The following is a 27824-nucleotide window of genomic DNA, read 5'->3' as shown; positions in this document are numbered from 1 at the left end:
TGCCGAGTACCCATGTGAGCACACCATCATTGGAGTGAAGCATCCGTGACTATCATCTGGGTAGGAGGGTCCGAGTGAAAGGGAACTCCCTTCATCAGATTGGATTGCTTAATCAACCATTTGATGGATTCCTTGGCCAATTTGGAGAGAAGCACCTGATTCTCCCAGCACCACAATATCTGCATCTATTGGTCCTCCAGAGATTGTGCAACAGACGCATGTTTAATCTGGCGTTTGGTACAATGAAAATGCATTGTGCCATTGATCCCAGCAGTGATGAAACCTGCCTGACTGTGGGATACTGTGTGTGAAGAAGGCTGTGACATTTCTCATGAATTGAGGATAACCTCTCCTCTGAAGGACACACGCCTGCTTTTGCGGTATCCAGGTAGGCACCCAGGTAGTGGATCTTCTGTGTTGGGTTGAAGATTGATTTCTTGAAGTTGAAATGAAGACTCAACCTGTTCAGTAGTTGCAGACAGTATGAGAGATGAGTCTGAAGCAGAGCAGGTGATGAGCTCTTCAGGAGCCAGTCGTCCAGATAAGGATATATGAATATCCTTTGCTTGCGAAGAAACGCTGCCACCACTGCCATGCATTTTAAAAATGTTTGAGGAGCTCATTTGCGCCCGAACGGGAGAACCTTGAACTGAAAATGTTGAGATGACACTTGAAACCGTAGAAATTTGCGATGTTTTTTGGACACTGGAACATGAAACATGACACATCCAGTCCTCCTGATGAAGCTGAGGGAATATTTGATGTAGCTCCAACATGCAAAAACTTCTCTTTGCGAATGTATTTGTTTATCAGTCTCAAGTCGAGTATTGGTCTGTATTCTCTGGTAGGACCTCTTTTCTGCACCAGAAAATAACGAGAATAAATCCCTTGCTTTCTTTGTGGAATAGGGACCTTTGCTATGGCATGTTTTTGTAGGAGAACGTTCGCCTCTGCAACAAGTGGTGTCCTTGGAGAGGCCTTTGTCGCGGAAGAACTGATGGTGGTGGGGATTTGAACCTGAGTAAATAGCCATTCTGAAAAATATTAAGAACCCACTTGTCCTTTGTTAGTTTCTCCCACCCCTCCAGATGTAACATAACACTTCCTTCCATGGGAGTGGTTAACGAACATGGAGGAAGCCATCCCTCATTGTTTCGTTGGTTGCTTAGGCGCATTAGACTGCTGTTTTGTAGATCCTCTCCCTCGTCCAGGTCTTCTTTGTTGGTAGTGAGACCTGGATTGACCTTGATTTTGATTCTGCATGTTCCAATGAGGGGTTTGAACCCTCTGTTGAAAGGAACGTCGGTCATAGGGACGGAACCTTTGCCTAAATTCTTATCGCTTCTCCAAGCCAACAGCTTTCAGAGTGTCCAATTCTGTCTTCATTTTGGACATTTCGTCATCCGCATGGGAACTGAACAGAGACGATCCATTGAAGGGAAGGTTCGTGATTTTTCTCTGTGCATCTGGTGTTAGTTCCGTGAGAAGAAGCCATGCTGAGCGCCTCGAGCAAATGCCATATCCATGGGCTGCCAAATCTGATGTATCCGTGGCCGCACTGATGATCTGATTAGCAATCAGTCCGCCTTCTTTCAGGATTTCCTGGAAGTCCTGTTGATCCTCCTTCGGTAGCTTCTCTGTAAATCTCGACAACGAGTCCCAGAGAAACCTATGGTACCGACCCAGCAGGGCGGAAGAACCAGCCACCTTAATTACCGAAGCAGATGTATTGCACATTTGTTTACCTAAAGAGTCCATATTTTTGCTGTCCTTCTCTGGTGGGGCAGTGGAGGAAAATATAGCCGAACGTGCCTTTCTGGCTGCAGCCACTATGACTGAGTCTGGAGGTGGAACAGTTGGATGAGAGGCAATATATAGGAAACAAATATTTAGACACATTTAAATATGTGAGACATGAACAGATAAAAAATAGATGAAATTTGTAGATGTCTTTTATAATTTGTTGTACTTCACACAGTGAAAACAGCCAACGCGTTTCGCCCCAACATGGGCTTCTTCAGGGCAGTATGGTGTAAAAAACGGCAAATCCAATGACAACGATTTGTCCAACAAGTGTAAAAAGCCAACTATGACTCCTAATATGTTTATTCTGAGCTCATGGTAGAGCAAATAATAAAAACAGGTTGTCCAAGATGTTTTCCAAAAGTAGGTGCAAGTCTTTCCAGCACGGTAGTTGCCAAAACAGGAAAGAGAGAAATTATTCAAGCGGTATTAGCCACAGGTCATGGTCCTGCACCCGATCCGTTGCGCGACGTCAGTCAGTCAGGACGAAGGTAGTGAGTCTGGAGGTGGGTCTGCACGAAGAAAAAAGGGGGGCCTGTTCTGGAGCCTTATATTTTTGGGAAATCCGTGTGGGAGCTGAACCCACCGTGGCCGGAGTCAGGAAGGTCTGCGTTGCTGGCCTGCATTGCTGGCTCTAGCAGACCTGGAACCAAAGGAAGTAGTGGTGAAGGGTTTCAAATATGACGGACATTGAAACTGGAGGTGCAGACATATTGATATTTAACTTGTTGGCACCCCTGCAGAGAACTACATTGAAAGTTCCGATATCATCAATCGGGGACACCCTGGATGGCGGTGTCGGAGATAAAGTAGGTGAATAATCATTAATGGAAGACCTTGTAGACGTGGTAGATGATGGAAATCTACGTCTTCTTTTAGGTGTAGGAAAACAGTGAGATCGTGAGTGCCCTCTTGATCTTGAACGCCGTAATGCTGGGGACCTAGTTCTTCTTGGAGACCTGCGTGGAGGGGGTCCCCCAGAGACTCTGGATGGCAAAAGAGATTTGGAGAATTCCAAGCCCGGGACTCTAGGTGGGACTTTCCAGCGTCGTATGCCTTCTAGCCATCTTGGAAACATATTAATAGGAGGAGACTTTTCTCTTGGAGCCGGAGATCCCTCTGGTGTGATCTATATAATGTTGATTCCAGGACAAGATGACACTTCTCTCGACATCGACCGCATCGTTCTCTACGTCGATCTTGGCTTCTCTGGTACGTCTCCTGAAGTGGTGAGAATTCTCTCCCTCGACATCGAGCGATGCCTCAAAAACGACCCGGATAATGCCACCACCGACGTCGACCGCTGCTGTGGAGACACACTTGAGGATTCGTGTCTATGCGGTGATGCCCTCGACGTCGGTCTTTTCGACCGCAACCGTGACAGCCTTCTCGACATCGAACGCCGGTAGGTGCGTAGCATCTTCGACATTGACTTCCTCAACGGTGATCTTGCCTTTGACGTCGACCGTCTGTGGGTCTGAGAGGGTGCTCTCGCCGCCGACCTCCGTAAAGGAAGCAGAGATCTCGACGTCGACCAGTGTCTTACTGCCGACGGATGCTTTGATGTCGACTTCGGTCTGTCGTCAACCATATACTTCAAGCCGAAGTATGACTTACTTTTCGTCAACGGAGGTTCTCGTAGCTTCGGCGGCGATCTGTCCCTCGACGTCGAAGAGTGACTTACTCGTTTTTCTGACGCCGATTTCGACGCTGACAGCGAGCAATTTGGAATCTGCTTTCTTTTGGAAGCTGGGGAAGCAGATCGACACCTTTTCTGTTTTCTGTGAGAGGAGGGCTTCTGGGGATTACTTTCAAGGCCACTTTTAGACTTTGCTCTCTCCATTGACACATGAAGTCTGATCTTCTCTCTGTCACACAGAGTTCTCTTTGAAAATTGCTGGCAGTAGTAACAGTTCTGTGGATTATGTGAAGATGGCAGACACACAATACACAAAGAGTGAGGGTCAGATTTAGCCATTTTCTTCCCACAGGAAGGACATTTGTTAAATAAAGCTGGCATTTCTGACATAAAAAGATTGTTAAATTGTCAGAAAAAGATTACAAAATAATACCAGCAAAGGCAAATGTCGAATAAAGTTGTAGAAAACCAATTTCCAGAATTCTGTCCTTGCATCATGAAGAGATTCTCCATCACAATCCCAAGTCTCTGAATTCGACAGCATAGTATCTGACCACCTAGAGTTTGGCTATTTGGATCTGCCTCAAGAATATAGAAATATTGTATCACAAGCTCAAGCTCTAGCAACCACAAAGAATTACAACACAAAGTGGAAGCGTTTCCGTATACTGTGCAGGAATAATGGTCATCATCCACTGAAAATAAAACCTCATCAAAACCTTCTGTATTTGTTGAACCAGCAAACGATGGACTTGAATACTATTCAGTAACAGTCCAGCTGGCTGCAATTTCGATATTTAGGAGAACTGAGTGGTCAACATCTTCTCTGTTCTCTCAAAGAATCACAAAACAGGTCATGAAAGTATTTTTTTAGAGCTTTTCTTCTGCTTCAACACCCACCAATTCCATGAGAACGTAATACTATCCTCAGTCAGTTGATGATACTTCCTGTTGAACCAATACATAAGGCACATTAAAAAATGTGTCTACTAGCATTACCTTATGCGAGGAACGTGGGAGAGATTCAAGCATTTACTATAAAGGTGCCTTTTGTTAGGTTTGCAAAGGACAAAGTAATCTTGAGAACCAACCCCAAGTTTACACCTAAGGATCCCACTGATTTGCATTTGAATGAACCTGTCATTCTTTGATCTTTCTTCCCAAATCCATCTAAGTCCGCAGAAAGATTGTTACATTCATTGGACCTGCATAGATGCCCTAGGTTGTACACAGACAAAAAAGAACACAGGTACTTCAGACCAGTTGTTTGTTATTTTTGAACAACCAAGACCAGGTCATTCCCTGCCCAAGCAGGGGATAGATTGCGGCGCTCGGCATTTAATTCCTTCTGTCATGCCAAGGCCAAGAGCCCACTTCAGGGAAGAATGACAGTGTATTCCTCCGGGAGCATCAGCTGCGGCAATATATGCTGGGATATCCTTGAGAGATATCTGCAGTGCAGCTACCTGGAAGAACAGGCACATGTTTACGAAGCACTAGTGATTAGACATGGATGCAGAAGCTGACGCAGCAGTGGGACAGGCGAGAAACCTGTTCCAATAAAGGTGAGCCTGCTTCCCGCTTTTGTTACACTTTATAATGTGCACTGCTTGTTATTCTTATTCAAGCACGTGGAGAAGAAATGAGTTACTTACCTGGAACTCCAGTTCTCCAACATTGATATATCTTATATATTCATATGCAACCCTCCTTCCTCCCTGGTTAGCGGCTCATCAGTAGGTTGTGACATATGACTCTGACCCGACACCAAACTCCAGATTATATCCCCATTCGTTTCTTAGCTGCTCAAAGGCAATTTGTCAACTTTTTCTCCTTTTGTGAATTTGAAATCTAAAACCTACTCTGTTGGCCTTTACTTTGTGTTTTCTGCTTTTGATATATATATATTTTTTCCTGTAAAATCACATTAGTATTGCTGATGCAACCTAGCAAGAGAAGAAATGGACAAAAGATTGCAATTCATATTAGCATGCTTACTCGAACATCACACATAATTGCAAGAATAGGTCTACGCTAATCGACACTGGGAATGTCTGCAAAGGCTAGTGTTACACTCACATCGCTGCCACAGTAAAAATCAGATGCTTTACCAAAATCCATATCCCACACATTTTACTAAGCATTAAACCCATGCAATCCACATGATGCATGCAGTCATGCGCATTAGACATACAGACGTATAGAATTTGAACAACAATTGCTAATATTATCATTTTATACCAGATGTGAACGCATGCCAGTTGCCTTCCCTTTGGGTGCAAAGTTTTTGAAGACGTCACCCTTGTTGTCCTCACCTGTTTTCTGGATGAAGGCGGTGTTCTTGGAGATGCCTGGGTTCTCGCTCAAGCCACACACATTCTCACTGTACACTCTGAAGTAGTACTCGTTGCCCATGATGAGGTCTGAGATGGTACAGCGTGTCAAACGGTTGTGCTCGTACACTGTGAACCACTCCTGGAATGCAGGATGGTAGAAGAGACTAGTCAGAATGAGACAGGTATTGATAGGCTGTGCCGCTTGCAATGAGCCAGGCGCATGGAAACCTTTATGGTACACATAGGCCAAAAGGCCTGCAATAAAATCAGGACAAATCATGACTAGCAGGTTGATATGTCTAAGAAGCAGTTCTGGCCCCTCCAGGTTTTCAGGAGTACCAACTAGAAAATAATTTTCATACATTGTTATTTAGAGGGCACACTTTTGATGATGCCCAATGATGGGCTTGGTAGCACATGATTTTAGAGATTGCTAAAATGCTAAAAAAAAGTCCAGACAGACATGTCCACTCACAATGTCGGAAATGTGCTGCTGCGTAGGATCTCACCTAGATTTCAGGTAAGTACTCACCATGGTTTTCTTGTCTGCTTTCTGTATGGTGTATCCTGTGATCTCAGAATTGCCATTGTCTTTTGGGGGTTGCCATTCTATTAGGGCATTGAATCCCCACACATCCTTCACTGTCACCACCTGGGCAGGGCCCGGCTTCTCTGAAAGGCAAGAAAACAGAGGAAGATGAGACTAGCATTTTAGGTTGGGAGAAGTTGATGCCGAGCCGAGGTGAAAAGTAGGCATACCAAAGCAATACAGGTGGGGGATAGAGCAATATATCCTATAGTAACACTCACTCATCTGAAAAAGTCTAATATTTTTGGGAGGTTTGTGCCTGTAGTGCTGGAATTTTAAGACTAGTCTTCAGTAGTGGACGGACTTGAAAGAGGGCAGGCTAGGCGATCGCTTCACCATCAATTACTATGTTTCAATGTATGTATCCCACAGAACATTTGAATCTATAGCCACTGCAATTTGTTACTTGATTATGGGATGAAACTGCTATTGAAGGGCTGCTTTTCGAATGAGTAGACTGAATGATTGATGATGTTTTCAATTCTTTCCAGAGAAAATGTAAGACCATGTGAGATCTGAACCCTTACAGAAGGGTGGTAAAAAGGACCAGATAGTTCTCCATGTTTTCTTTCTTCAATTTCATTTTTTGATCCCGACTGAATATGAATGTTGAATGTCAGACAACTGCATGAAGAGAAGAACAGTAATAGGTGAGCATGGGTGTTTCTTACATGGGCAGAGATGGCCTATGGATCTGTTTTGAAGTGCAGTATTGCCAATTTTGATTATACTGTAACATAGTTTGGATTAGTTAGCAATTGCAGCTAAAGGGGCCGAGGCTCGGCTTATGTTGGCCTACTATTTTGTTCAAGATAAGCAGAGGATGGTGTTACTACTGGTCTGCAAGTATAGCTACACCCATTAAAGTCCAAGATCCAATTTTAGTGAGAGGATGACACACATTGTAATTTAAAAAAATGTTTTTAATTTGTTATGGTTCCATTAACACGATTACCAGGCAACCTATTCCATGTCCACCTGTTTAAAATACAAGTCATAAAAACTATTTTCAGAGAACATATAACTTCAACATAAGTTAGATTCCCAAACGTAGGTGTATACAGAATCAGTCAGTGAGTGTTTTGCATTGTTGGGATAGTACTTTTTCACGGCTGTGAAAATATAAAAAATAAAATATTGCTTATATTAGAAAATGTTCCCATCGTATGGTGTGTCTTATATGAAGATGCTAGCTACTCTCACAGTTATCATTTAGTGAAAAGAAGACCTCACCCTCACTTTAGCAGATATCTCCTGTTCCCGACAACTGGAGTAAGCAAAGATGCACAGAGAGTTAAATTATTTCTTTAAATAGTCTGTGCCATGCTTGATATGCAGATTTGCGAATAACAAATGTATACATATTTCAGGGATTATCAAACCGATACACAATGTATATTTTAATAATTATAAGTTTTATGGCAGAACGAGTTACTATTTTAAATCCATGGAGTACTACTACCAGGCCCTTGGAGAGATTGCTGCAGACCAATGCATGGTTCAAAGGTGGGCTAGGGCAGGCATTCATCACAAGTCAAACATTTTCACATTGTGTCCAATGTCAAACACGCATTGGCCTTTTGAACTATTGACTTTGCCAAAGTTTTTAGTGATGGTCTGCAACATTGGCAAATAGTAAAATGCTTTTTGCCAATGGCGTACAGCATCAGAAAAAAAACAAAAATTGAGGAAAAAATAAATAGGTGCAAGGACGCAGTTGTTTCTTGTGGTTGTGTCATTTCCAGGGTGTGCACATGTAAGATGACATGTAGGCATGCCTCATCAATGTCATTTTTTTTTCTTATTGATACAAAACGGAAGATGTCATTTGAATCAATAAATAAAAAATAACTAATTCTGGTTGCACCACAGCGCTTTTTACACTGTGGATGGTCTGGCTACAAATGGCAGCTGCCAAGCCCTCCAAACAAAATACATTTTTTAAAAATGTTGCAGAATGCAAGGGGGTTCAGTGACCAGCGGAGAAATGGGGGCGCACAAAAGGAAGCGGGTGAGGGAGAGGCACCATTGGAGGAGCTTAAGGATGGCCCCTCTGGAGGCCAAAAAGTAAAACAAAGCAAAGGAGAGTTTGGGGGAGAAATACGAAGCAACATGGAATGCACTGGGAATGAGGCATTTAAAGGGCAAGCAGCACACGAGTGCTGAAAGAAAAAATAAAATAGTTCCCTGAATATGAGCAGTGGAAGAATGCAAGTCACCCAGTCAAAAGGGTGTTAAAGAGGCGATGTACCAGGGTAGGGATAAACACAAGAAGAGGAAGCAAGCCATCCAGTAGGAAGCAAGAAATGAAACTGACAATAAAGCTAATCAATGGTAAACAATGGGCGGGCTCAAAGTCCACTGTAGGTTGTTGGTATAGCCCGCAATAGGAGTTTTCCTACTGACAGCTAAAAGCTGTCTGTTAGGAGAGACCCGTAAATGACAATTTCCAAAAGGATTTGTTTACAGGGCAAACAACGTGATTTTTTTTATAAAACGTCCTTATATGTAAGTTTGAGGCAATAAGACACAGTTAAGAAAATCCCTGAACATGTGTACATTCAATGCTACAGGAAAGAGAAGGCAGCAGAGGTAAAAACATTTTGTCTCTTCAGTTAGTAATATAATCTGAGTGGGTTGAGTACCTGCTGCGAGTTTATATGTGTGTCCAATTTCTGAAGTGGTTAAAATGAATAGCATTGCGTTGGGTAGTATACTTACTATTAAAGTGACAAAATATAATTATGTGCATAGCATGTGCAATCTACATGTACAATATTATTATTCATGTGATATGACAACGACCCTATGAAGTATTACTTACGTATGTGTAGTGAAGACATGGGGTGATCATGGAGTACTCCCTCATGCTAAATAGACATCTTTCAATTAAATTTCCGATTTATTCCATTTATTCACACCCCAGATGTTTGTGCATGACAAAAAGCTGAGCACTGAGTCACAATCGTGCAAAGAGGTACCTTTAAGCTTATTTTGAAGGTGCATATTCCCTTTCTATTCTTATTTCCCCAGGCAATGTATTCCAAGAGTGTTTCTTCCCCTTAAGGTTTATTTCCTATACCAAAGTACTACTTGTTTTTCTGTTGTGATGAGGTTCTCATGATCCTTGGAACAGGGCACCAATACAACTCATTTTTCAGATATTTTAGTTTGGTACCTAACACTCTTGCTCCTCGAAATGTTTTACATATTCAAATCTGGGGCAATTCTATCTCCAGAGAGCAGGAGATGGATTACCTAAGCACCTTTTTGTGACCCAGGTGGTACAAAATGTAACAATAATCAGGCCTTCACCCTATATTTTCTTAGGTATGCTCTTCTCTCACCCAGAAAACTCTGGACAACACTTTAACATAATGAGTGCCACATCAGACCCACTTGCTTTCATGTTGAGATCAGGATCCAGTATCTCCACCCAATATCTTACTTTGTTAATGTTGAGATGCTTATCTAGTCAACATTCAACATTTTGTGTTCTATAGGAAGACAGGTGATAGCATTCTTGGGGTTGGTTGTTCACCTCTTCAGTTCCAACCAGCTATTGCCCAACTACATAAAGGTCTACGAATAGACTTCACAGCCACTCAAAATTCCACTTTGATGTCACTGATGAACATGTGACAAACCACTCCACAATACATCCAAACGTACGTAGGGTCTAATGTAGTCATTAAAAGGAAAGAAGTTACTGATCATTTATGCAATACATTGATCAATGAGGTTCTCAGCGGGGTGCGCACACTTGCAACTTACGATTAGTAAGAACAATGTTCTTACTCATCGTTACTTGTCTGCATATGTCAAGGAGAAGTCATAGTTAGTAGAATTTTTTTGTTTTTTTTGTTGCAGAGTTTGATATAGCGCGAACTAGACCCGAATCCAATCAGGTATCAGAGCGCTTTACATAGCACCAGTTACGTTACATGAGGACACACATTCATTTTTAGGTCTCGCCTAGCTATTACGATAGCAATCGCTATGCGAGACTCTAGTAAAGGGGCATTTCAAAGTGCTCCCAAAAGTGGATTGCATGGCGAGCACGCGCACAATCACGTGCATCGTGCCGCCATGCAATCCACTTTTGGGAAGCGCTTCAGCCCACTGGCGCGTGCACCTACTTCAAAGGGTCCGCTCCCCCGCCTGGAATGCGCTCCCCCGCCCCTTGCCGTTTCAAAGCCCGCGTTTAGCGAGATTAAAGTGACACTTCAATCTGGGCGCGAGACTGACATACAGCAGGGCACGGGTAGCTCGAGCCCACGGGAAGACACACGCTACTTTTGTCTTCCTTGTTGGTGATGTGCCAAGGAAAGATGATTTTTGGGAACTCACACTCTATGGCTACTTTCCGAGGCAAGACTTCTTCTTTTTTCAGTTTAGCTTTCTGCAGTGTATTTAATGCAAACTGAGCCTGTCCAAGGATATTACTATGGATTGAAAAGCTAACTGCATTAGTGGGCTTGGAGGAATACATTTGTAAAGTGGCAGAAGTCCCTAGTCATAAAAAGGTTTCTTAAAATGGGATTTACCGGCTATCGCACTGATTTTTTTGCACGTTTCCAGGCCTTAAAAATTAGCCATGTTTATTTTGACAAATACCCAGCGTCGCCGGCAGCAGCGGTACTCCCATCTTAAGACAAAATCTAACTTTCGTCAGCCAAAAAGAGGACGACCCGACATGGCTGGGGATTTAACTTTTGGCTAATTAATTTAAAGGTAAATTGGGCCAACATGTAAGTATTACACCTTCATTTGAACAACTTAATTCCAGCAAATCCAACAGAAAGTATTTTTAGCCCATTCTACGTGGTGGTTTTTGTATTAATTGATTTGTGTGAGCTAGGACAAAATAGGATGTGACCCAGCAGATTACCTTTTCTTTTAAATTGGCTTTTGAAGGTATTTATGAAAGCGGTATCGTGCCCATCTGTTCCCTGAACGCTTTAGGCATGGACATGGATTTTCTTTTTTTTTTTTTTAAACAAAATTTCGTTTACTCGTCTATAAATTAGGCATTCTGTATTTGTCGAAAACTCCCTCATTACCGATTGTCTCAATGCAGAGGAAGGGCAGAATCTTGGTAGCTTTTGATAACCAGCTTTCAGCGGGCTTAGCTATTAGTCATGCATCTTAGCCTCTCCCTAATTGCATTTAAAACACTTAATAAAAAATTAGTTATAAAATGTCGGTATCTGTACTTTCCACACGCTGCAGCGCTCTGCTTTTTTTCCGGCATATTTCATGTTGATGCAACCATTTGAATTTATGACTTGTATTACCATACGCGCCGCTAAAAGAAATGTATGTCTGTGCTTAGCTGACTCGGACCCCATGCAAATCTGCCTCTGGAAACCCAGTGCTAGTGAAAGGCAGCTGGGTGCATGTTAGAGTAGTGATCCTTGCTCTTACCCTCGTGCCCCCGTCTCGTGGTTATCAAAATTAGAAACGAGTTCCTCTTGTCGTACTAGTCTTTGGGACTGTAAATGTTAAATTTAAATGGCAGACTTTCTTTTTGTCGGGCAGTGTAGCGGTAAAAAACGTACATTGATAGTACTGTATTTTCAGACAGGAAAATTGTTAATACGTTAAGGTGAAAATGAGGAGGGTGGAGGCATTCATCTAAAAAAACGAATCTCTGGCTAAACACTTATAAGGTCCCAAAGGCGAGACCTATTGGCTATGCCAATGCTTGTTTTGTTAGGCACGGGGAGATTAAGTGATTTGCCCAGAATCACAGGATGTTCAGCGTCGTTACCGATACTCGAACCCAGTTCCCCAGGTCCGAGGTCGAGAGATGTGGTTGAGAAGTCAAACATCACGAACAGGGATCCATCATGTTTATCGATCTTGTAGGAATTGTAATGGACAAAAAAACAAACCTAGCAGTCTGCTAGGAAACCTGCTTCCTTTGGAATTGATTCAGCAGCACATTTTTCTCTGTGGAGGTACCAGGAACAGGGCTAAAATGTATTAGGTTTGAAGAATCCAAAGATGTTTTTTGTCAACAGAGAACACACTGATTGCTTTAGAAGGTCTGAACTATTGGCGTATCAAAGGAAGCACTTTATAATATTTTAGGGGATTTTAACCTGGTGATGTCACTGTTTCATTTTTGCCTCCAAAACATTCCAGCTGTACATTTCCCAGTGGATGCTATGTTATTTCCATTTTTCTGCAGGGGGCTATAGTGCAGAATCTCTATTCGGGCTTAAAAGTCAAGTATCTTAACAGCCTGGACCTTTACTTGCAGGCCAGACTATTCCTGCTTGTTTTCCTTTCCTGCATGTATCGTCCCTCCCCCTTTTATCCGATAAAAAGCTTACAGACAGTGGAGTGCTAGGCAGACTGAGGCAGGAGTAGAGAAGGGGCACTGCACGTACACTGGGGCAGGCCACAACAAATGTAACTTTGTGGCCAACATCGTCTTGTCCTACCGAGTCTGCCTGTTAGTCTTCTTTTTTATGGGTTTCCCATTAGTACTTTCACTGTTCATGGTGTGGTTCTACCTCTCTTCTCTTTTCTTACTGCCTGAAGTGGAGCCATTTTATGCCGGGATTGTGGCACATTGCTTGTAAGAGATTTAATCCTTCATTGTGTGCAACTGTGCCATAGTGAGTTCACCACATGTGGGGCTAGATACACTTAGGGGCTGATTCCCACTTTGGCAGTGCGGGAGCGGAGTTACGCTGCTCCTGCCGGCTGCCAGGAGATGCTGCCCGTTTCCCAACAGGTATGTCCTGTGCTCAGGATACAGTATTCAAGAGAGAGGTTGATGCAAATGGGACATGCTGTCCCTTTCTGTCTGGGGGGGAAGACATATTCCTCAAACAGCAGAGACCCTCATAGGTGGGAACTGCCCTCACTGTAGCTGGCTATTAGCTGATACGGCTTGCACTTCATGTACCCTTCAGGCCGACTTGACGGGGCACCTTTTAGACCGGTATCAGTCTGATGGGATAGAGAAACAGGCAAAGGGGAAACTACCAGCACCCATGCAGGGACTCTACCTTAATGTTAGATCTATCCCTAAACACGTGGCCGAAATTTGGGAGTTATTATATGATACCAAATCGGACATCTGTCTGTTTACGGAAACATGGTTAAATAATGAGGCCACTCCAACTCTGGAAATGGCATTTCCAGCGGATTATTCTGTTGTGCCCCTAGACAGAGTAGGGAAGAGAGGTGGAGGTCTGGCAATCGCAACGCGTCCCCCTTACCATATTACGACCCTTGACACTGTCTCTACTCCTAATTTAGAGTTATTGATTTTCAGAGTGCAGCGAGGACATATGATTGAATTGACAGGAGCTTTAGTGTATCACCCTCCTGGAGGAAACAAGAGAGAATTCTGTACAGCACTATTAGAGAGGCTTGCTCCATTTACGCTGTAAGCAATTAAGTTCCTACTTGTAGGGGACTTTAACCACCATCTGGAGGCTCTCACTAATGTTGAGTCGGCCAGCTTGCTTGCAGCAATAGAATCCCTGGAGCTTCTCTCTAGAGTAGCCAGCAGGCCATGTGCTGGACACCATTTTCTCCAACATCTCAGACTTAAGAGTAGATCCCCTGCTAGGGGTAGACTGGACAGATCACTCAGTACTATGCTTTTTCTGGGCCCTTCTGAAACCGTTTGAACGTCCGCAACCCCGTAAAGAACCTCGTAGAGTCTGGAAAAAGGTAACAGCCTCTGCCTTTAGCAGGATATATACCCCCCCTGCACTGTTGAACTGTAATGACTGCGACCTGGCTTTAGAGCTATTTGAGGCCTCTATAACTGAGGTCCTCGACTCGATTGCACCTTGGAAGATGGTAAAAATCCAGGCTAGAGCAGCCCCTACCCCGTGGTACACAGTCACACTAAGAAAGGAAAAAGCCTTCTGTGGAGCAATAGAAAGAAGGTGGAGAAAATCCAAATCCGCGTCAGATGGACTGTGTTATCGTGAGGCCCATAGAACTTATTTAAATAGCTGCAATGCAGCCAGGAGAGCCCATCTAGGCTCCCGTATTATGGAAGCCAAGGACTCATCGCGGGAGCTCTTTACCATCCTGAAAGAGTTCACAAACCCACGGGCAAATAATCCTCTCCCGCCTGCTACACAGGAGCTTTGTGATCATTTAGCGACCCATTTCAATAATAAGATTGATACAATATATCGCTACTTCGGGGCAGAAGAGGATACCCACGAGAGAAATGCCTTTGAGGCGATCCCCGGCTCTCCGAGCCTAGAAGGGTTCCCCATCATCACGGGGGAACAGGTGGGTGTTCTACTGTCTCAGGCTAAAACGGGTTCGGTCCTAGACCTGTTACCACCTATGGCGATGAATGAGCTAGCCCCGGTCCTAGCAGACTCCTTAGCAGATATCTGCAATATCTCGTTAGCTACGGCCACCTTTACACGTAAATGGAAAAATGCATGCATTAAGCCCCTGCTGAAAAAAGCTCTAGCAGACCCTATGGGCCTACAGAATTACATGTCTATTTCCCTTCTCCCTTGCTGCTCCAAAATCATGGAGACACTAATTAACCGACATCTTTCCAGCTACTTAGAACAGAACAGGATACTGGATCCACCTCAGTCTGGCTTTTCCAGGCATCCTACAGCACTGAGGCTGCCTTACTTGAGGTCACTGACACACTTAGGATATCACTGGATAAGGACTCTCCAGTTATGTTAGTGCTGCTGGACCTGTCAGCAGCCTTCAACACCATCTTTCATCATATCCAGTTGAACAGGCTTCGAGAGATTGGTTTCGGAGGACTGGCCTTTATATGGATCCAGAGCTTTCTTTCTTTCTTTCCGACAGAACACAATGTGTCCAGTTGGATTCCTAAGTGTCGCATACAACCGCAGTGGATAAGGGGGTACCTCAAGGCTCTATATTGACTCCCACATTATTTAATTTATATGTCGCCCCCTTGGCCTCAATCATCAGGAACTGTGGGTTTGAAACTATATCCTACACTGATGACACACAGCTGATAGTGCATATAGAGAACGATCCTGCTGTAACTAAAGCGAAGTTCATAAACTGTATGACTAGCATAGCAAACTGGATGAGGAAGAATTTCCTGCAACTAAACTCCTCTAAAACAGAGATACTCCTGTTTGGCAAGACAGAAGAACTGTGGGCTTCTGACTGGTGGCCATCAGAACTAGGAAAACCTCCCTCCCCAAGAGGTTGGGTGAAGAACCTAGGGGTCAGAATAGACAATAAGCTTTCAATGGAGGAACAGGTGAAGATTCTTGCAGGCACCTGTTTCGGGACCATGCAAATGCTTAGAAAGATCTTCCCATGGATCCCGCTTAATGCCAAGAAGACTCTCATTCAGTCGCTCCTAATCAGCCGCCTTGATTATGGCAACTCCTTGCTGGTATGAATCAGGGAGGACCTGTTATCCAAACTACAGGTCGTGCAAAATACAGCAGCCCGTCTTGCCCTGAATAAACCAGCATGAACCCCTTCTCTTCCTCTCCTACGCCAACTACATTGGCTTCCGATCAGGAAATGAGCCATCTTCAAGCTGCTATGCTTGGTCTTCAGGTCCCTGCATGGAACGGGACCGGTCTATTTGACCAATAAAATTGAGCGGTTTCAGCCTGTACGTCAACTCAGACCCAGTAACCGCAGCCTGCTCTGCAGCCGAAGAATAAGGAAAGTTAAAATGGGTGGTCGTGCTTTCTCCTATCTGGACCCCAATTATTGGAACGACCTCCCTGACCAAATTCGTGCCTGCCCTAATCTGCCTCAATTTAAAAAAATGCTTAAGACTTGGCTATTCTAAGATGTCACTATACATAAGGTCTTCTTTCTCAGGCACCGAGAGATCCCCTTGGGGATGATTCGTGTGTGATACAAATGAGTTTAAAGTAAAGTAAAAAGTCAAATGCTGACCACCTGCCGGATTACAAGTTGTAATCCGGACGGACGGTCCTGCGGCGGCTAGCCCACAGCACTGCTTTCCAAAGGCTCATAGTAGAGCTTTAGAAAGACAGCGCCGGGGATCAGCCACAGTGCGTCCCAGCATGGAAAGTCCATTCCATGCTGGAACTGGGGATGCATAGGGACAGGGGGCCACACCTTGTGCCCCCTGCGTGCACCCCCGTGCAGCAAGGCAACAGGGGGCACGGTAGGACCCCCTAAGTTTTCGCACCACTAGCAGTTTCATGGAGGGCTCACTGCCATGAGACAGCTGGCAGTGAGGAAACTCGTAATATGCTTGGCGGGCGGAAGCGGCCCCACCAAGCATATTGCGGCCTCACACCACTGCCACCAGCAGGGGACGCGGATCCCTGGCGTCTGCATGGTGCGATGGTGGTCCGACTGCCCAACTTATAATGGGGCGGTCGGACCGGCCCGGGGCAGCGGTAGCTAATCCGCCACACCACCTTGAGTCTGGCGATCCATGGACCGCCAGACTCATAATCAGGCCCTAGAATGGATGTGGTCAAGGTGATTGCATCTCGTTCATAGACTTTTACTGAATCCATTCTGTTATTGCAAACCGACCTATGTATGAGTAGATCAGTTAAAAAAACTCAATTAATAGTGGGTTGCAATTTGACCTACATCATGACTATTAATATTAAATGAGGTAAGTTGCAAAATGTGTCTCTGAATCGCAGCCTTCACAGGGATGGTGGCCTGCTGAGGCTCGCAGACCACCATGTCTGTAATTGCTTTTAAATCAAGCAATTTTTAAAACAAAATGCAACCCATATTTGTGAAAGGAAAACGGGATGCATTTAAAAAAATGAAAATTATAACTACAGTTATAAAAGTGGGCCACTGCCAACTCTTAAAATTCTTTTTCAACATTCTCAAAGGGAAAGGAGTTCCATGGGGTACCCTTCCCATTTGTATAGTCAGTACAACATTAAAGTTTTGTGTCTAGATTTCAGTCGCAAAACATTTATACATCCTGATCTGAACTGCTTCTTGGAAGGAATGCCTGAACCATGCCCCTTCCAAATAATGGTTCAGTATTTGGTCACAGTTTGGGTTCCATACATAGTGAAAGGCCATTTTAGATCTTGGCCTGACGTATGCAACGCATGCGCTGCCTCGTCATACGAGGCTTCTTGGAAATGATACGTTTCCAGAATCCATGTCCGAGCTCCGCCTTCAGTGGTGATTCGTGCGCGTCGTTTGGCATCACGAATTATGCCAAAGGCAGTGCAATGATTGCACCGAAAGCATGTCACTCACTGCTTGTTGCCACCCTGTCTCCTTTTATCCCCACCCACCGGGATTGGATAGTTTACTGGCGGAGTTACACGTCCTCTTTTATTACTCACTAAGCACTCTTTTGTTTTCATTTTCAGCGGGGTACTAATCAGAGTGAACCGTGCCTGTTTGTGTTTGTTTGTTTTTTATTTAACTTTGAAACTGAGTGCGGCGCCGCTTCACGGACACCGCGCTCGGATTATTTATATATTTCTTAACTTTAACACTGAGCGCAGCGCCCTCTTCAAGGATACCACGCTCAGTGTTGAAGTTAAGAAATATATGAAGAAACCCAGCGCGGTGTCCGTTAAGCGGCGCCACGCTGATCTTTAAACTTAAGCATTTGCAATGCAATCGGACCTATTGCATTGCAAATTCTTTTTGTCAGTTTGCTGTGCTTGCCTGCCAATATGTGGGTGTCTTCTTCGTGTGCTGTCGGTGACTGCCTGGTGTGATTTTCTATCATTGTCGGTCTGTCTCTCTGAGACTTCCACATGCCCAGTTTACCACCACAGACTGGCGAGGGCCGCAGCCTCGGCCTCGCCGCCGGAAGAAAGAACCCGGGGAGGTTGTGTTTTTTATTGCTTCCCCTTTCCCTCCTCCTCTTCTTCATTAGAGTTTCTCCCTGGCTCGCACCCAGGGCCTCTTGAAGCGCAGTGACCGCGGCGCGGAGCCCAGTCCAGGGAGGGAAGAGGCGCTGTGACCGTGAGGACGACCTCTGCTCTGCCCCGACCGGGGCTACCTCTGCCAGGTAAATGACCAAACGCCGTTTATCGCTCCCCTGTGCTGTGTGGTGGGTGGGGAGGGGGGTAAGATGGCGAGGGGCTCAATGCATAACTCCCAGGACATACTCTGGCAAGACCGTAGAAGGTGTATTGTGTGACCTTGTACAGATGTAAATCTCCTGTTTTACTGTGTTTAATGTCCGGAAAAAAACAAATTTCGCTAGGTGCCAGAATATTTTGCTTAATTTACTCTGACTTCTGAGTTCTGCATTACATTTGGCGTTAGGCTGCTTCTACAGATATTATTCTCCGGCTGTACTTAAATTGTCTATTTACCCTGAGGATTTCGTCTGTTGTCAAAGTCTCACGCGCGTTCCTACTCTTTCATAAATAATGCAGCCAAACGCGAGATCCGCACAGGTGCATCCTGGGATGAATGCCTTATGCAAATGACGGTCAACAGGGTGAGGTTAGGGCCCTTATGATTGGACAGTTTATAAAAAAGGTAATATTCCGGTGAAAGCTTTAGTGGAAGGAGAGTGGCTCGGAAAGGCTTGCAGGGCTGGGGCACAGTGAGTTTCATGGTAGGCGGATGCATCTGACAGATTGCAGGCTCATACATCCTGAAGACCAGTAGGGAGCCGGGCTGGCTGGTGTCATTGGGGCGTGCCTCCTTAAAGGACATTTGGGCTGGGGCAGAGCAAGACATGGGGCAAGCACTCTACAGGACAGCTGGGCTGGGACAGTGGCCAGTGCCTCTGCAGGATGGCCAGGGGTGGGTGAGAGCAAGCAATGTCGCAAGCTCTCTAAAGGACAGCGTGGCTGGGGTAGAGCTGCTGAAAGGACATCTGGGCTGGGACAGTGGCCAGTTCCTCGGTAGGGTGGCCAGGGGTGGGTCAGGGTGAGCCATGTGCCAGGCTAGTGCCCGAGAAAGGCTGGGGGACAGACAGCCACATATCACGTTTACCTGTATGTCCGGCTATATTGAAAGGACAAGTGTGGTTGGAGTAAAGTCAGTCATATGGCAGGGTCCCCTCGGAACAGTGGCGTAGCTAGGGGGGGGGCGGTAGGGGCGGACCGCCCCAGGCGGCACTATTTTGGGGGCGGTGGCGGCCGGCGGTTACGCGACCCTCATGGCACACGGCAGCGGGCAGCAGCGTTTATTGTCACACACTGACATACGTCACCGACCGAGCCAGCACCCACCCCACACACACCACTGAGTCTGAGGAACCCTGTCTGTCTACACATGTGACATGCAGTGCCTGCAAGCGCACCAGTTGCATTGCACGCACGCACCACCTAGCATAGTGGTGGTGGTTCGGTGCGCGGCGTAACCCTGTTATGTGGTTCCCAGGGCCGTCAATCATGTAGTGCGCGCGAAAGCGCTACGAATGACGGCCCTGGGCTGCTGGGTATCATGTTTTGGACAGCCCCTGCGCAGTGCTGTTAAAATGCAGCAGTAACGCGAGCCACCTCCTCCACACGCTGACGTGAGGGACCTGACAAGACTAGAGAGGTTACGTTACCCCACGCTACCCATCACCGACCTGAGAGAAGGGGGGAATTATCCCGGATCGCGTCAGCAGAAGGCATGGTGGGAATGGGTATGTTACATCAGACGGGCTGACTGAATCCTTGCTAAACCATATCCCTGGATATCAGCAGACTCCCCCATTTGGACTAAACTGGCAGAATATTTGGAAAAAAATAAACCCTCATGAATTCCTGTTATTCATTGAATTAATTTATCGCCTTCCCACGTGGACACACTGTTGGTTGGGCAGCAGCCGTGTCCGGTGGGCCCAGGCTGTAGCAGGATGTTCAGTTTCCTGCCCACCAGCTGGGCCCCAAGCAGCACCCAGGAAATTACTCGCTGTTCTGCTGCATGGCGAGAAAAGGAGGAAGCCGGTGTTCGAGAACAGATCACCTCCTCCTGAACTCGCCATGTGCTGTTGCTGTGTCCTGCCCAGGCAGAGCCTAACTTGTGCCCCGGACTTACCACTAACAGTATGAGTCTCATAGGGAGCAGGTGGCACAGGATGAGGCAGTGCAGCACGGCTCGCTCTGACGAACAGACAGGCAAGCAATCTCCAGGGTCCCCCAGCAGCTCCTCTCGGTGCATCATTCTATCAAGAGACTTGGTAAGTCACATTTAAATATAATTTACTCCTGCCATTTAAAATATTTGTTACGAGAATGGGGAGGGGAGCACAGCACAGCGCCGTGCAAATGGCACACTAACGCTGTCTGTGCTGTAAATACAGGGCCATCTAAGGAGGGAGTTTTGTCTAATTAAACTAGTAGTTGTTTTGCCGATTTATTAGTTCAAAGGGTTTAATATTTTTGCTAGCCAGTACGAAGCAGCAGGTTTTATTTTCGCAACACTAAGAGACTTACTAAGAGGAAGTCACATATAAATCGGGTGATTAAAGTTCCCACTGGACAGAGGTCATACTGTTTTCTACTGATAGTTTTCACTCTCACAATTAAGTAGTGCAGATAGTTAATATGCCTGCTATAAAGAAAGTCTACCAGCATATTACAGAACTGTATTGTATCTGTATAGTTCAGTGGGTTGCTGCTTTTGTCACCGAGTTCCCTTTGTTACTTGTGGTTCCGCCTAACCTGGAGCTGAGGTTGGGGCGGAGGGTGCTGATTATTTAGAAATTAAAAAATAGCTTTAAAAGCACCTGCTGCAGAGTGTGACTTTCATGTTGCACAAATGAGTGTGTTTTCTGATATTTGTCTGTTTCCATGGACTTCATTGTGTGATTTTGGTTGCAAGAAAGTGTCACTTTAAGTGTCACAAATTTAGTCACTGAATGTCTCTCATAAATCCACTAAATCTATGAAAATGTCACACATAAGCAATCTGGAATATTAGCAGCTGTGCTTTAATGGGTGTAATGTCTGATATTTATATGTTTCCCTTGTCTTCATTGCTTGATTTGCTTGCGAGAAAGGATCTCACTCATAGTCGTTGAAACGCCACTCATAATTACACTGAAATTATGAAAATGTCACACATAGCAATCTGAAACCTTGGCAGCTATGTTAAATCCGGAGCGGGGCCCCTCTGTGTACTGTGCAGGTGGGCCCCCCCAACTTTCATTACGCCACTGCTCTCCGTGCCAATAATGACTTCGCCTTCCATGTCGGGATGTGGCCACATGATTCATGGAACTGAAAGGCAGGTTGGGAGCATCGTATCAGAGCCCGGGCCAAACAGCAGGAAAAGAAAAGGGCCTGCTCCGCACACCACACAAGTTAGTTACATCAGGCAGCTACTGCTGTGAGGCCTAAGAACCAGGGCTACTATAAGATATCGTAGCATGAGGAGGCAGCGGCGCCTGAGCACAAAGACGTGGCGAAGCACTGACAATCTTTATGAAGAGCGGACAAGCACCAGTCCCTCCGAAGACAGAGGCCCAAGAAGGGGAAAAGGGCTACAATGGATAATTAACCAGGTGATTATACATGATGTGAGAAATATTTGTGCCCAAAATTTGACCGTGAGGAGAGTGGTAATTATATTTGGAGCAGGCCGCTGAGGTGATTGCTAGTGACGGGGGAGGAGGAAGCTGTACAGTACAGCTGTTCAGGGGCCCTCACAGTCAGTCATTTTAATGGAAACTGTTTGTCACGTGTATTTAAACAGCATGCTTTAAAGGCTTCATTTACCTTTTTTTTAATACAGATATACACTAACATTTGCAATGCCAATTGCTCTAAATCAAACAATTGCGAGACCTATTGCATTTCCAATCATAAATCAAAACGTTTGACCACTGGCATATTACACCACTTAGCATCAAAAATGTAATTGACTAAAAAGTAATCACAGACATGGTGGTCTGCTGACCCCAGCAGGCCACCATCCCTGTAATTTTCTCCAGTAGTACTGTGTCGCAATTTGTGATCTGCCTTAATTTTCAAAAGGTAGGTCAAATTCTGACCCACAACAATTTGGATTTTTAAGAATAAACCTATAGCACATCTTAACTGTTCACAATATGCAGCCAGTACTTTGTGACCAGATTTTTGTGCCTATGGCCCATCGTTTTCTAAATGCATTTAATCCTAATATCTCTGTTTTGAACCCAACAGTGTGCTTTAAAGGCACGTGATCCTTGCCACTTTTAATGATGTACACTCATGCTTGTATCAACTTTGATTCACTGATTGACTTCTGTATATATCAATATATTTTAGATTTTAAAGGACTACTTCCTTCTGTTATTTGTGTGCATACAGTTACCGGCTGTAACTTTCTGAACACAAAACAACCTGTATTGCAAAGGACACTTGTAGTCTGATGTTGGGGCTATGTGAGTCTACTGTCATGTATGCCTAAAGGAGCTTTCAATTTTTCTCACACCTGGTTTTGTTAGGATTTTATGTTTCACTGTTAGGTTTAACCCTATTTGTGAAGAACTCTGAATCTTTAAACAAGCTATTTGGTGTTTTTTAGGGGTTTATAAAATGTGCGTTACATCCTTTATCCCCTATGGATGATCAAGTAAAGCTATGAAGTTTCCATTGGTTTTTTAAAATCTCACAAAGATTATTTCTTGCTTATTTGTCAGCCACATTTAAAATGTAATTCTTTCCCTCAGTTACTTAATTTGTGAGAGGAACCTAAGCCTTTCCAGGCTTCGACTGGTTTGCTTTTGACTCACACTCTAACTCTATCAGGAAAATTGGCATTCCCTAAGTAGCTTTATTTATGATGCATGGTTAAATTCATTGATGGATCTCCAAGAAAAAACTGAGAACTGAATGGGGTAAAGAAGCATGGGGTCCCAGATACAGAAGGAATTAGCATAGGTTTCAAGCTAGCCTTGGTTTAAAAGACAGCCTGTCATGCTGCTGAGCACCGAACAGCAGGCGATAAAGAAACTGAAGTTTGCTTCAGGTCGAAATTCGCGATTGCGGTCTTTGGTGTTGTTGGCAAGTGATAGGAACAATTTCATCTTAGAACATTCCTGAGAATGAAATCATTACTCTTCTTACTTGTGTTATCAAATACATGTTAATAGGTATCTTTACTCCTTATTTTGATCTTCCATAGCCACCACCTTATAAGTGAAATTTCTGGTCTAGTATGTGTGTAGGCGCATCACTAGAGTTCAGCATTTACAAGCATGTGTTCTATGTTAATGCAAGTCACGTTTTACATGCATGGCTCTAGAGTAGCCATAGTCACTCAGAATGCAGGGTGCAAAAGAAAGGAAGGGAAACCAGCTGCCTTTACAAAGGTTTCTTACTTCCACTCACCAAAGGCCACCAAGAACGCTCATGCTTTCTCAGTGTGACACTGGATGTTATGGCCACTTACACACGAAGGCGGGACCTTAAAACTTTAAAGTGACATCTGATTCCTAGACATGTTCCTCTTACATCTTTGCAATGGTTTGCAACGAGACAAGGTTTTGACTGCCCTTGGACACTCACCACAAGTGAGCTGCTGTGAGGGCAAGCCTGACCCAGGCTGGAGACAATGGCTCCACAGCGAGCAACTCTGGCATCAATAATCTCCCAAGAACAAAAAGCCAACAGCAAGCTGTGGGAAATCAGGTCAGCAAGCTAGACAGGGGACGCAGTGGGCATGAAAGTGAAAGTGTCCAGTCATATTTGTGAGTCATCACCGAGGAAGGCGTAGCCACCATTGTGAATAAACACAGCACAGATCTGAAATCATGTTGGTTAGCAAGCATCTGACAGTCATACAACACAATCATGAACTTTTTAAAGTCCTGAGGAGTACTCAAAAGCAGAACTAAATTGCGATGAGTTATTAATAGCCTCAATTTAGGAAGGTGTAATAACATCTATTCAGACCAACACATTGCCACTGCATATAGGACTCTGGTCATATTTTTGGTTAAATATGCTGGAGGTTGCAAACAAGTCAACCTTGATACCTCTGAACTTACATATTATTGCAAAAAGAACAATTAATGGACAGAATGCAGAACAATGTCATACATTCACCTCAGTACAGAGATCTGGGCCTAAAGCCTTCGTTTTTTTGCTCCCTATGCCATTCCAGTTTGGACCCAGCCATATACAAATCAGTCTTGATTTGCATATAGCCAGGTCTAAACTGGGGTGGCATGGTGAGCAAAAGAATGATGGATTTAACCCTGATCTCTTGACTGGAAGTGAATGTTTTGATTTGTTCTGCATTCCGTCCATCAATTGTATGTCTTTGTACTGCCGGTGTATTCAACTGTGTAGCCTTGGCCTGTATCATGTATGTGCATGTAACTTGCATGATCGAGGTAACTATTAGCGGCGATATCACGTGTCTCTAGGACCTCTTTCAAGTGCTCGCCGTTCTTTTTACCCAGCATCGCCCCACCCCCCGCTACCTGCCATGGGCGGCAATCTGAGGGATAGCCCCGGGCGCCGGAAGCTCTAGCTACGCCTCTGCCTCGGAAGGGCTTCGGGGGAGCTGACTGGTACCTCTACAAGGCCGATAGTGGTGGATTCGAGCCAGGCACATTTCAGGGAAACGGCTGCCCGCAGAGACTCAACCAGGCGGACGGGTTGGAGGCGAGACCTATAAGGCGTCCTTGTGGAACCTGTTTCTAATCCCGCACACAGCCTCAGCTGTGGGCGCCCCGAAGTAAAGCGCCCCGCCTCTCAGCACAAAACACGCAAGTTGAGTTCACACTAGTAACAGGCTTTGGCAATGCATCGGCTTCGCCTATGTGAAGGATAATGAGCGGGTCGGAGTCCAGGACGAAAGGACGAAGGAAAGAGCTGCTCCTGCCATTTTAGTGTGTTGACATCCATGGATGAAAGGCTGAGTCAAACCTGCTCAGACGAAGATAACCTTTGTTAAAAGGCTAGTATCTGTAGAGGGCAGATTTACAGACACGGCCATCTTACCATGACCCTTGCCAAGTAGTACAAACATTGAGACCATGCATTATTAGTCTGCAATGCTCCGCCCCTTCAAACCTTCAAGTGGCCCGGTCCATGCGTGAGAAAACCAGAAAGAAACAGTTCCCTGTTCAAATAAAACAGCAGCTATAACAAAGCGTACGGTATGGATGTTCTATAACAAAGCGTATGGTATGGATGTTTTATAACAAAGCATACGGTATGGATGCTCTATACGGATTGATGCTTGTTGTAACTGTTAAGGGTCTGTTTTTGGAATCCCGACTCTACTCTGACGCATTGCCTGATCCTGAGCAGATGCACATATCTCCCTAGATATAAGGCTTCTGTGGTTGGCTAGGAGAATACCACTGCCACCCGCGTTATGTAGTGATACCAGCAGGGCTGATTAATCTCTTTGTGTGTTTCAGAAGTGTACATTTTCCCCATCTGAATGATTGGATTTTTTCTTGCACTCTTCCGTCAGCCCCACCCAGATAGGTGTACGTTCCTCCTGAAGCCGCTGCTTGCAGGAGTGGGCCAGGAACGCACAGCTCCTACAACACCCACCTTCTGGATATTAGATAAACTCATAAACATGTCACCATTTTTGGATAAAAGAAACCGTATCCCGCCCCACTCTAGAGTGCTCATGAACAGTCCAGCTGTTCTTGAGTGAAATATTTTTGACAAAGTTCCACAAATTGGAAACGATAACCCGAATCAGCCTGCGTTAGTATAGTAACAAACCTGGTCATTTCATAAAGCGTGCGCGACACATTTACTGTCTGTTGGCGCTAGAGACACTTAATTTATCCACTGCAGATGGATAGCAGAACTCAGATGTCAGTGACAGCATGTTACACAAGCATTGGCAATGCATTGGTATTCCCTATGTGACCAATAAAGACCTGTTTTTATCAATCATCCTCCGGGACGAAAGAATGAGCTCCATGAAGAGGATGTGGCGCAGTGGCAAGAGCTGCTGACTGCAAGCTGGGGATCCAGTTAGAGTCTCTGTGGGCAACATCCTGTGATTCTATGCAAATCACTTTATCTCTCTGGGTGGTTAATTGTTATATAAATATTCAGCAAGAGTAAAAGGCAAAACTTAAAGAGTAAAAGCTGATGTTAAAAGTATTTCGCAGCGGAAACTGATGAGAGAAGAAGACGAGAAACAAGCATTTGTAAATGCAGGGAAATATGCTACAGCCACTAGAGATCGAGGGAAGGTAAGTGGCACTCTCAGGAACCAATGAGACCAAGGAAAGAGAGGAGGTGGGATGTAAGTCCTTTTTAAGTATATATTAAAAACAATAGATATGTCAAGTACAGAGCAAGCACTGTGCAGGCAAAACCCAAATACGAAATTGAAAAGGAAGCCCACCTTTAGAGGTGGTCCTGCCACTGGAAGCTCGAGCTAGGCTCAAGCCTGAAGCCTGGCTCTGGCTCAGCTCGAGGTCCTGTGTGAGCCCAGCTGTCACGTGGCTGCTGCCACCCTCCGCTCTACCCAGGATGTGGTGTTGAGTCCGTGCACTTTGTAGCACGGGGGAACCAGGTTCAAGACATGTTGTGGGCTCAACATCCTGTGATTCTGGGCAAATCACTTCGCCTGCCAGTGCCATTAAAAGATGACTGTGCCCGTGCATAATCTAACTTGTGTGTATGTAAAGCGCTCCAATACCTATGAGTCGATACCGCGCTATGGAAAAACTGTGGAAAATCCACAAAGGAGTACACCCATTGAAAATGCAATAGGTCTCGCCTTTGATTAAATTAAAGCCATTTGCTTTGCTAATGGTATTGTATAGCAAAGCAAATGGCTTTAACTTAATGAAAGGTGAAACCTATTGCATTTTCAATGCTTGTTGTGGTTGCAAACGGCCCGAATCTCTGAATGGGACCATTTCCGAATGCAAAAAGGCCTCGTACATCTGGCCCTTAGACTTGAGCGTCTCCGTTTTGAAAAGGTTTTTTAGACGGCCAATGCCCAGGGCCTCGGCTCCCACATTTCCTTTATACACTATCCACATACTTCTCCTCATACAGTTTGCAGAGTGGGCGGCTCGATGGATCACATAGTCTCGCCCTGGCTATATTTATCCCCGGTGATGAACTGCACCATCTGTTCAGGGTGCCCGTGCTCCTTGCCCCCAGCAGAATGCGAGGGATAGTTTATTTTAATCCCCCGTAATGCCCGGTTTAATGTGGAATTCACCAGTCCTGAATTGGTCATACAAGCTGCCTATCCTTCCTTGTCTGTGTCTTGGCTGCAGCCCCTACTGCTGTCACGGCTTCCTAATGATGTAAAAGCCACTTCCACACTTTGCTCACTCTGTGCACCCTCGCTTCATCTCATTTTATCACAGAGCAGTATTACTGTGTTTGATGATAAGTGTAAGATAAAGTTATTGAGGAACTCCCAGAAATTAAAACGTCCTCTCCCTGCACACGGGCCTCCCTCTGACACTTTCCTAAACTCAGGTGAAGGAGTCACTGACTTCTAAGGTCTGCATCCTCTCCAAACCATGATGCTTCTTGCCCATTCCCACCTGCCTGTGGTATCATTAAAGGGACCTCCTCCATCTGGC

General features: G+C 45.0%; 1 protein-coding gene across 2 annotated transcripts in view; it reads right to left on the bottom strand.

Moving 5' to 3' along the window:
- The window catches only part of MYBPC2 (myosin binding protein C2), a 256681-nt gene that overhangs the window by 10020 nt on the left and 218837 nt on the right, over positions 1–27824 (bottom strand). For both annotated transcript variants that reach the window (XM_085616340.1, XM_085616341.1), the window contains 2 exons: positions 6311–6450; positions 5758–5917 (listed from right to left, as the gene is read on the bottom strand). In XM_085616340.1, coding sequence (XP_085472466.1) covers positions 5758–5917; positions 6311–6450 — 300 coding nt within the window. The remainder of the gene's footprint in view (positions 1–5757; positions 5918–6310; positions 6451–27824) is intronic.

This window comes from Triturus cristatus, chromosome 7 (assembly GCF_964204655.1).
Source record: "Triturus cristatus chromosome 7, aTriCri1.1, whole genome shotgun sequence".
NCBI classification, from domain to species: domain Eukaryota; kingdom Metazoa; phylum Chordata; class Amphibia; order Caudata; family Salamandridae; genus Triturus; species Triturus cristatus.
The sequence above is the reverse complement of the archived record's forward strand: the minus strand, read 5'-3'. Positions and strand labels throughout refer to the sequence as shown.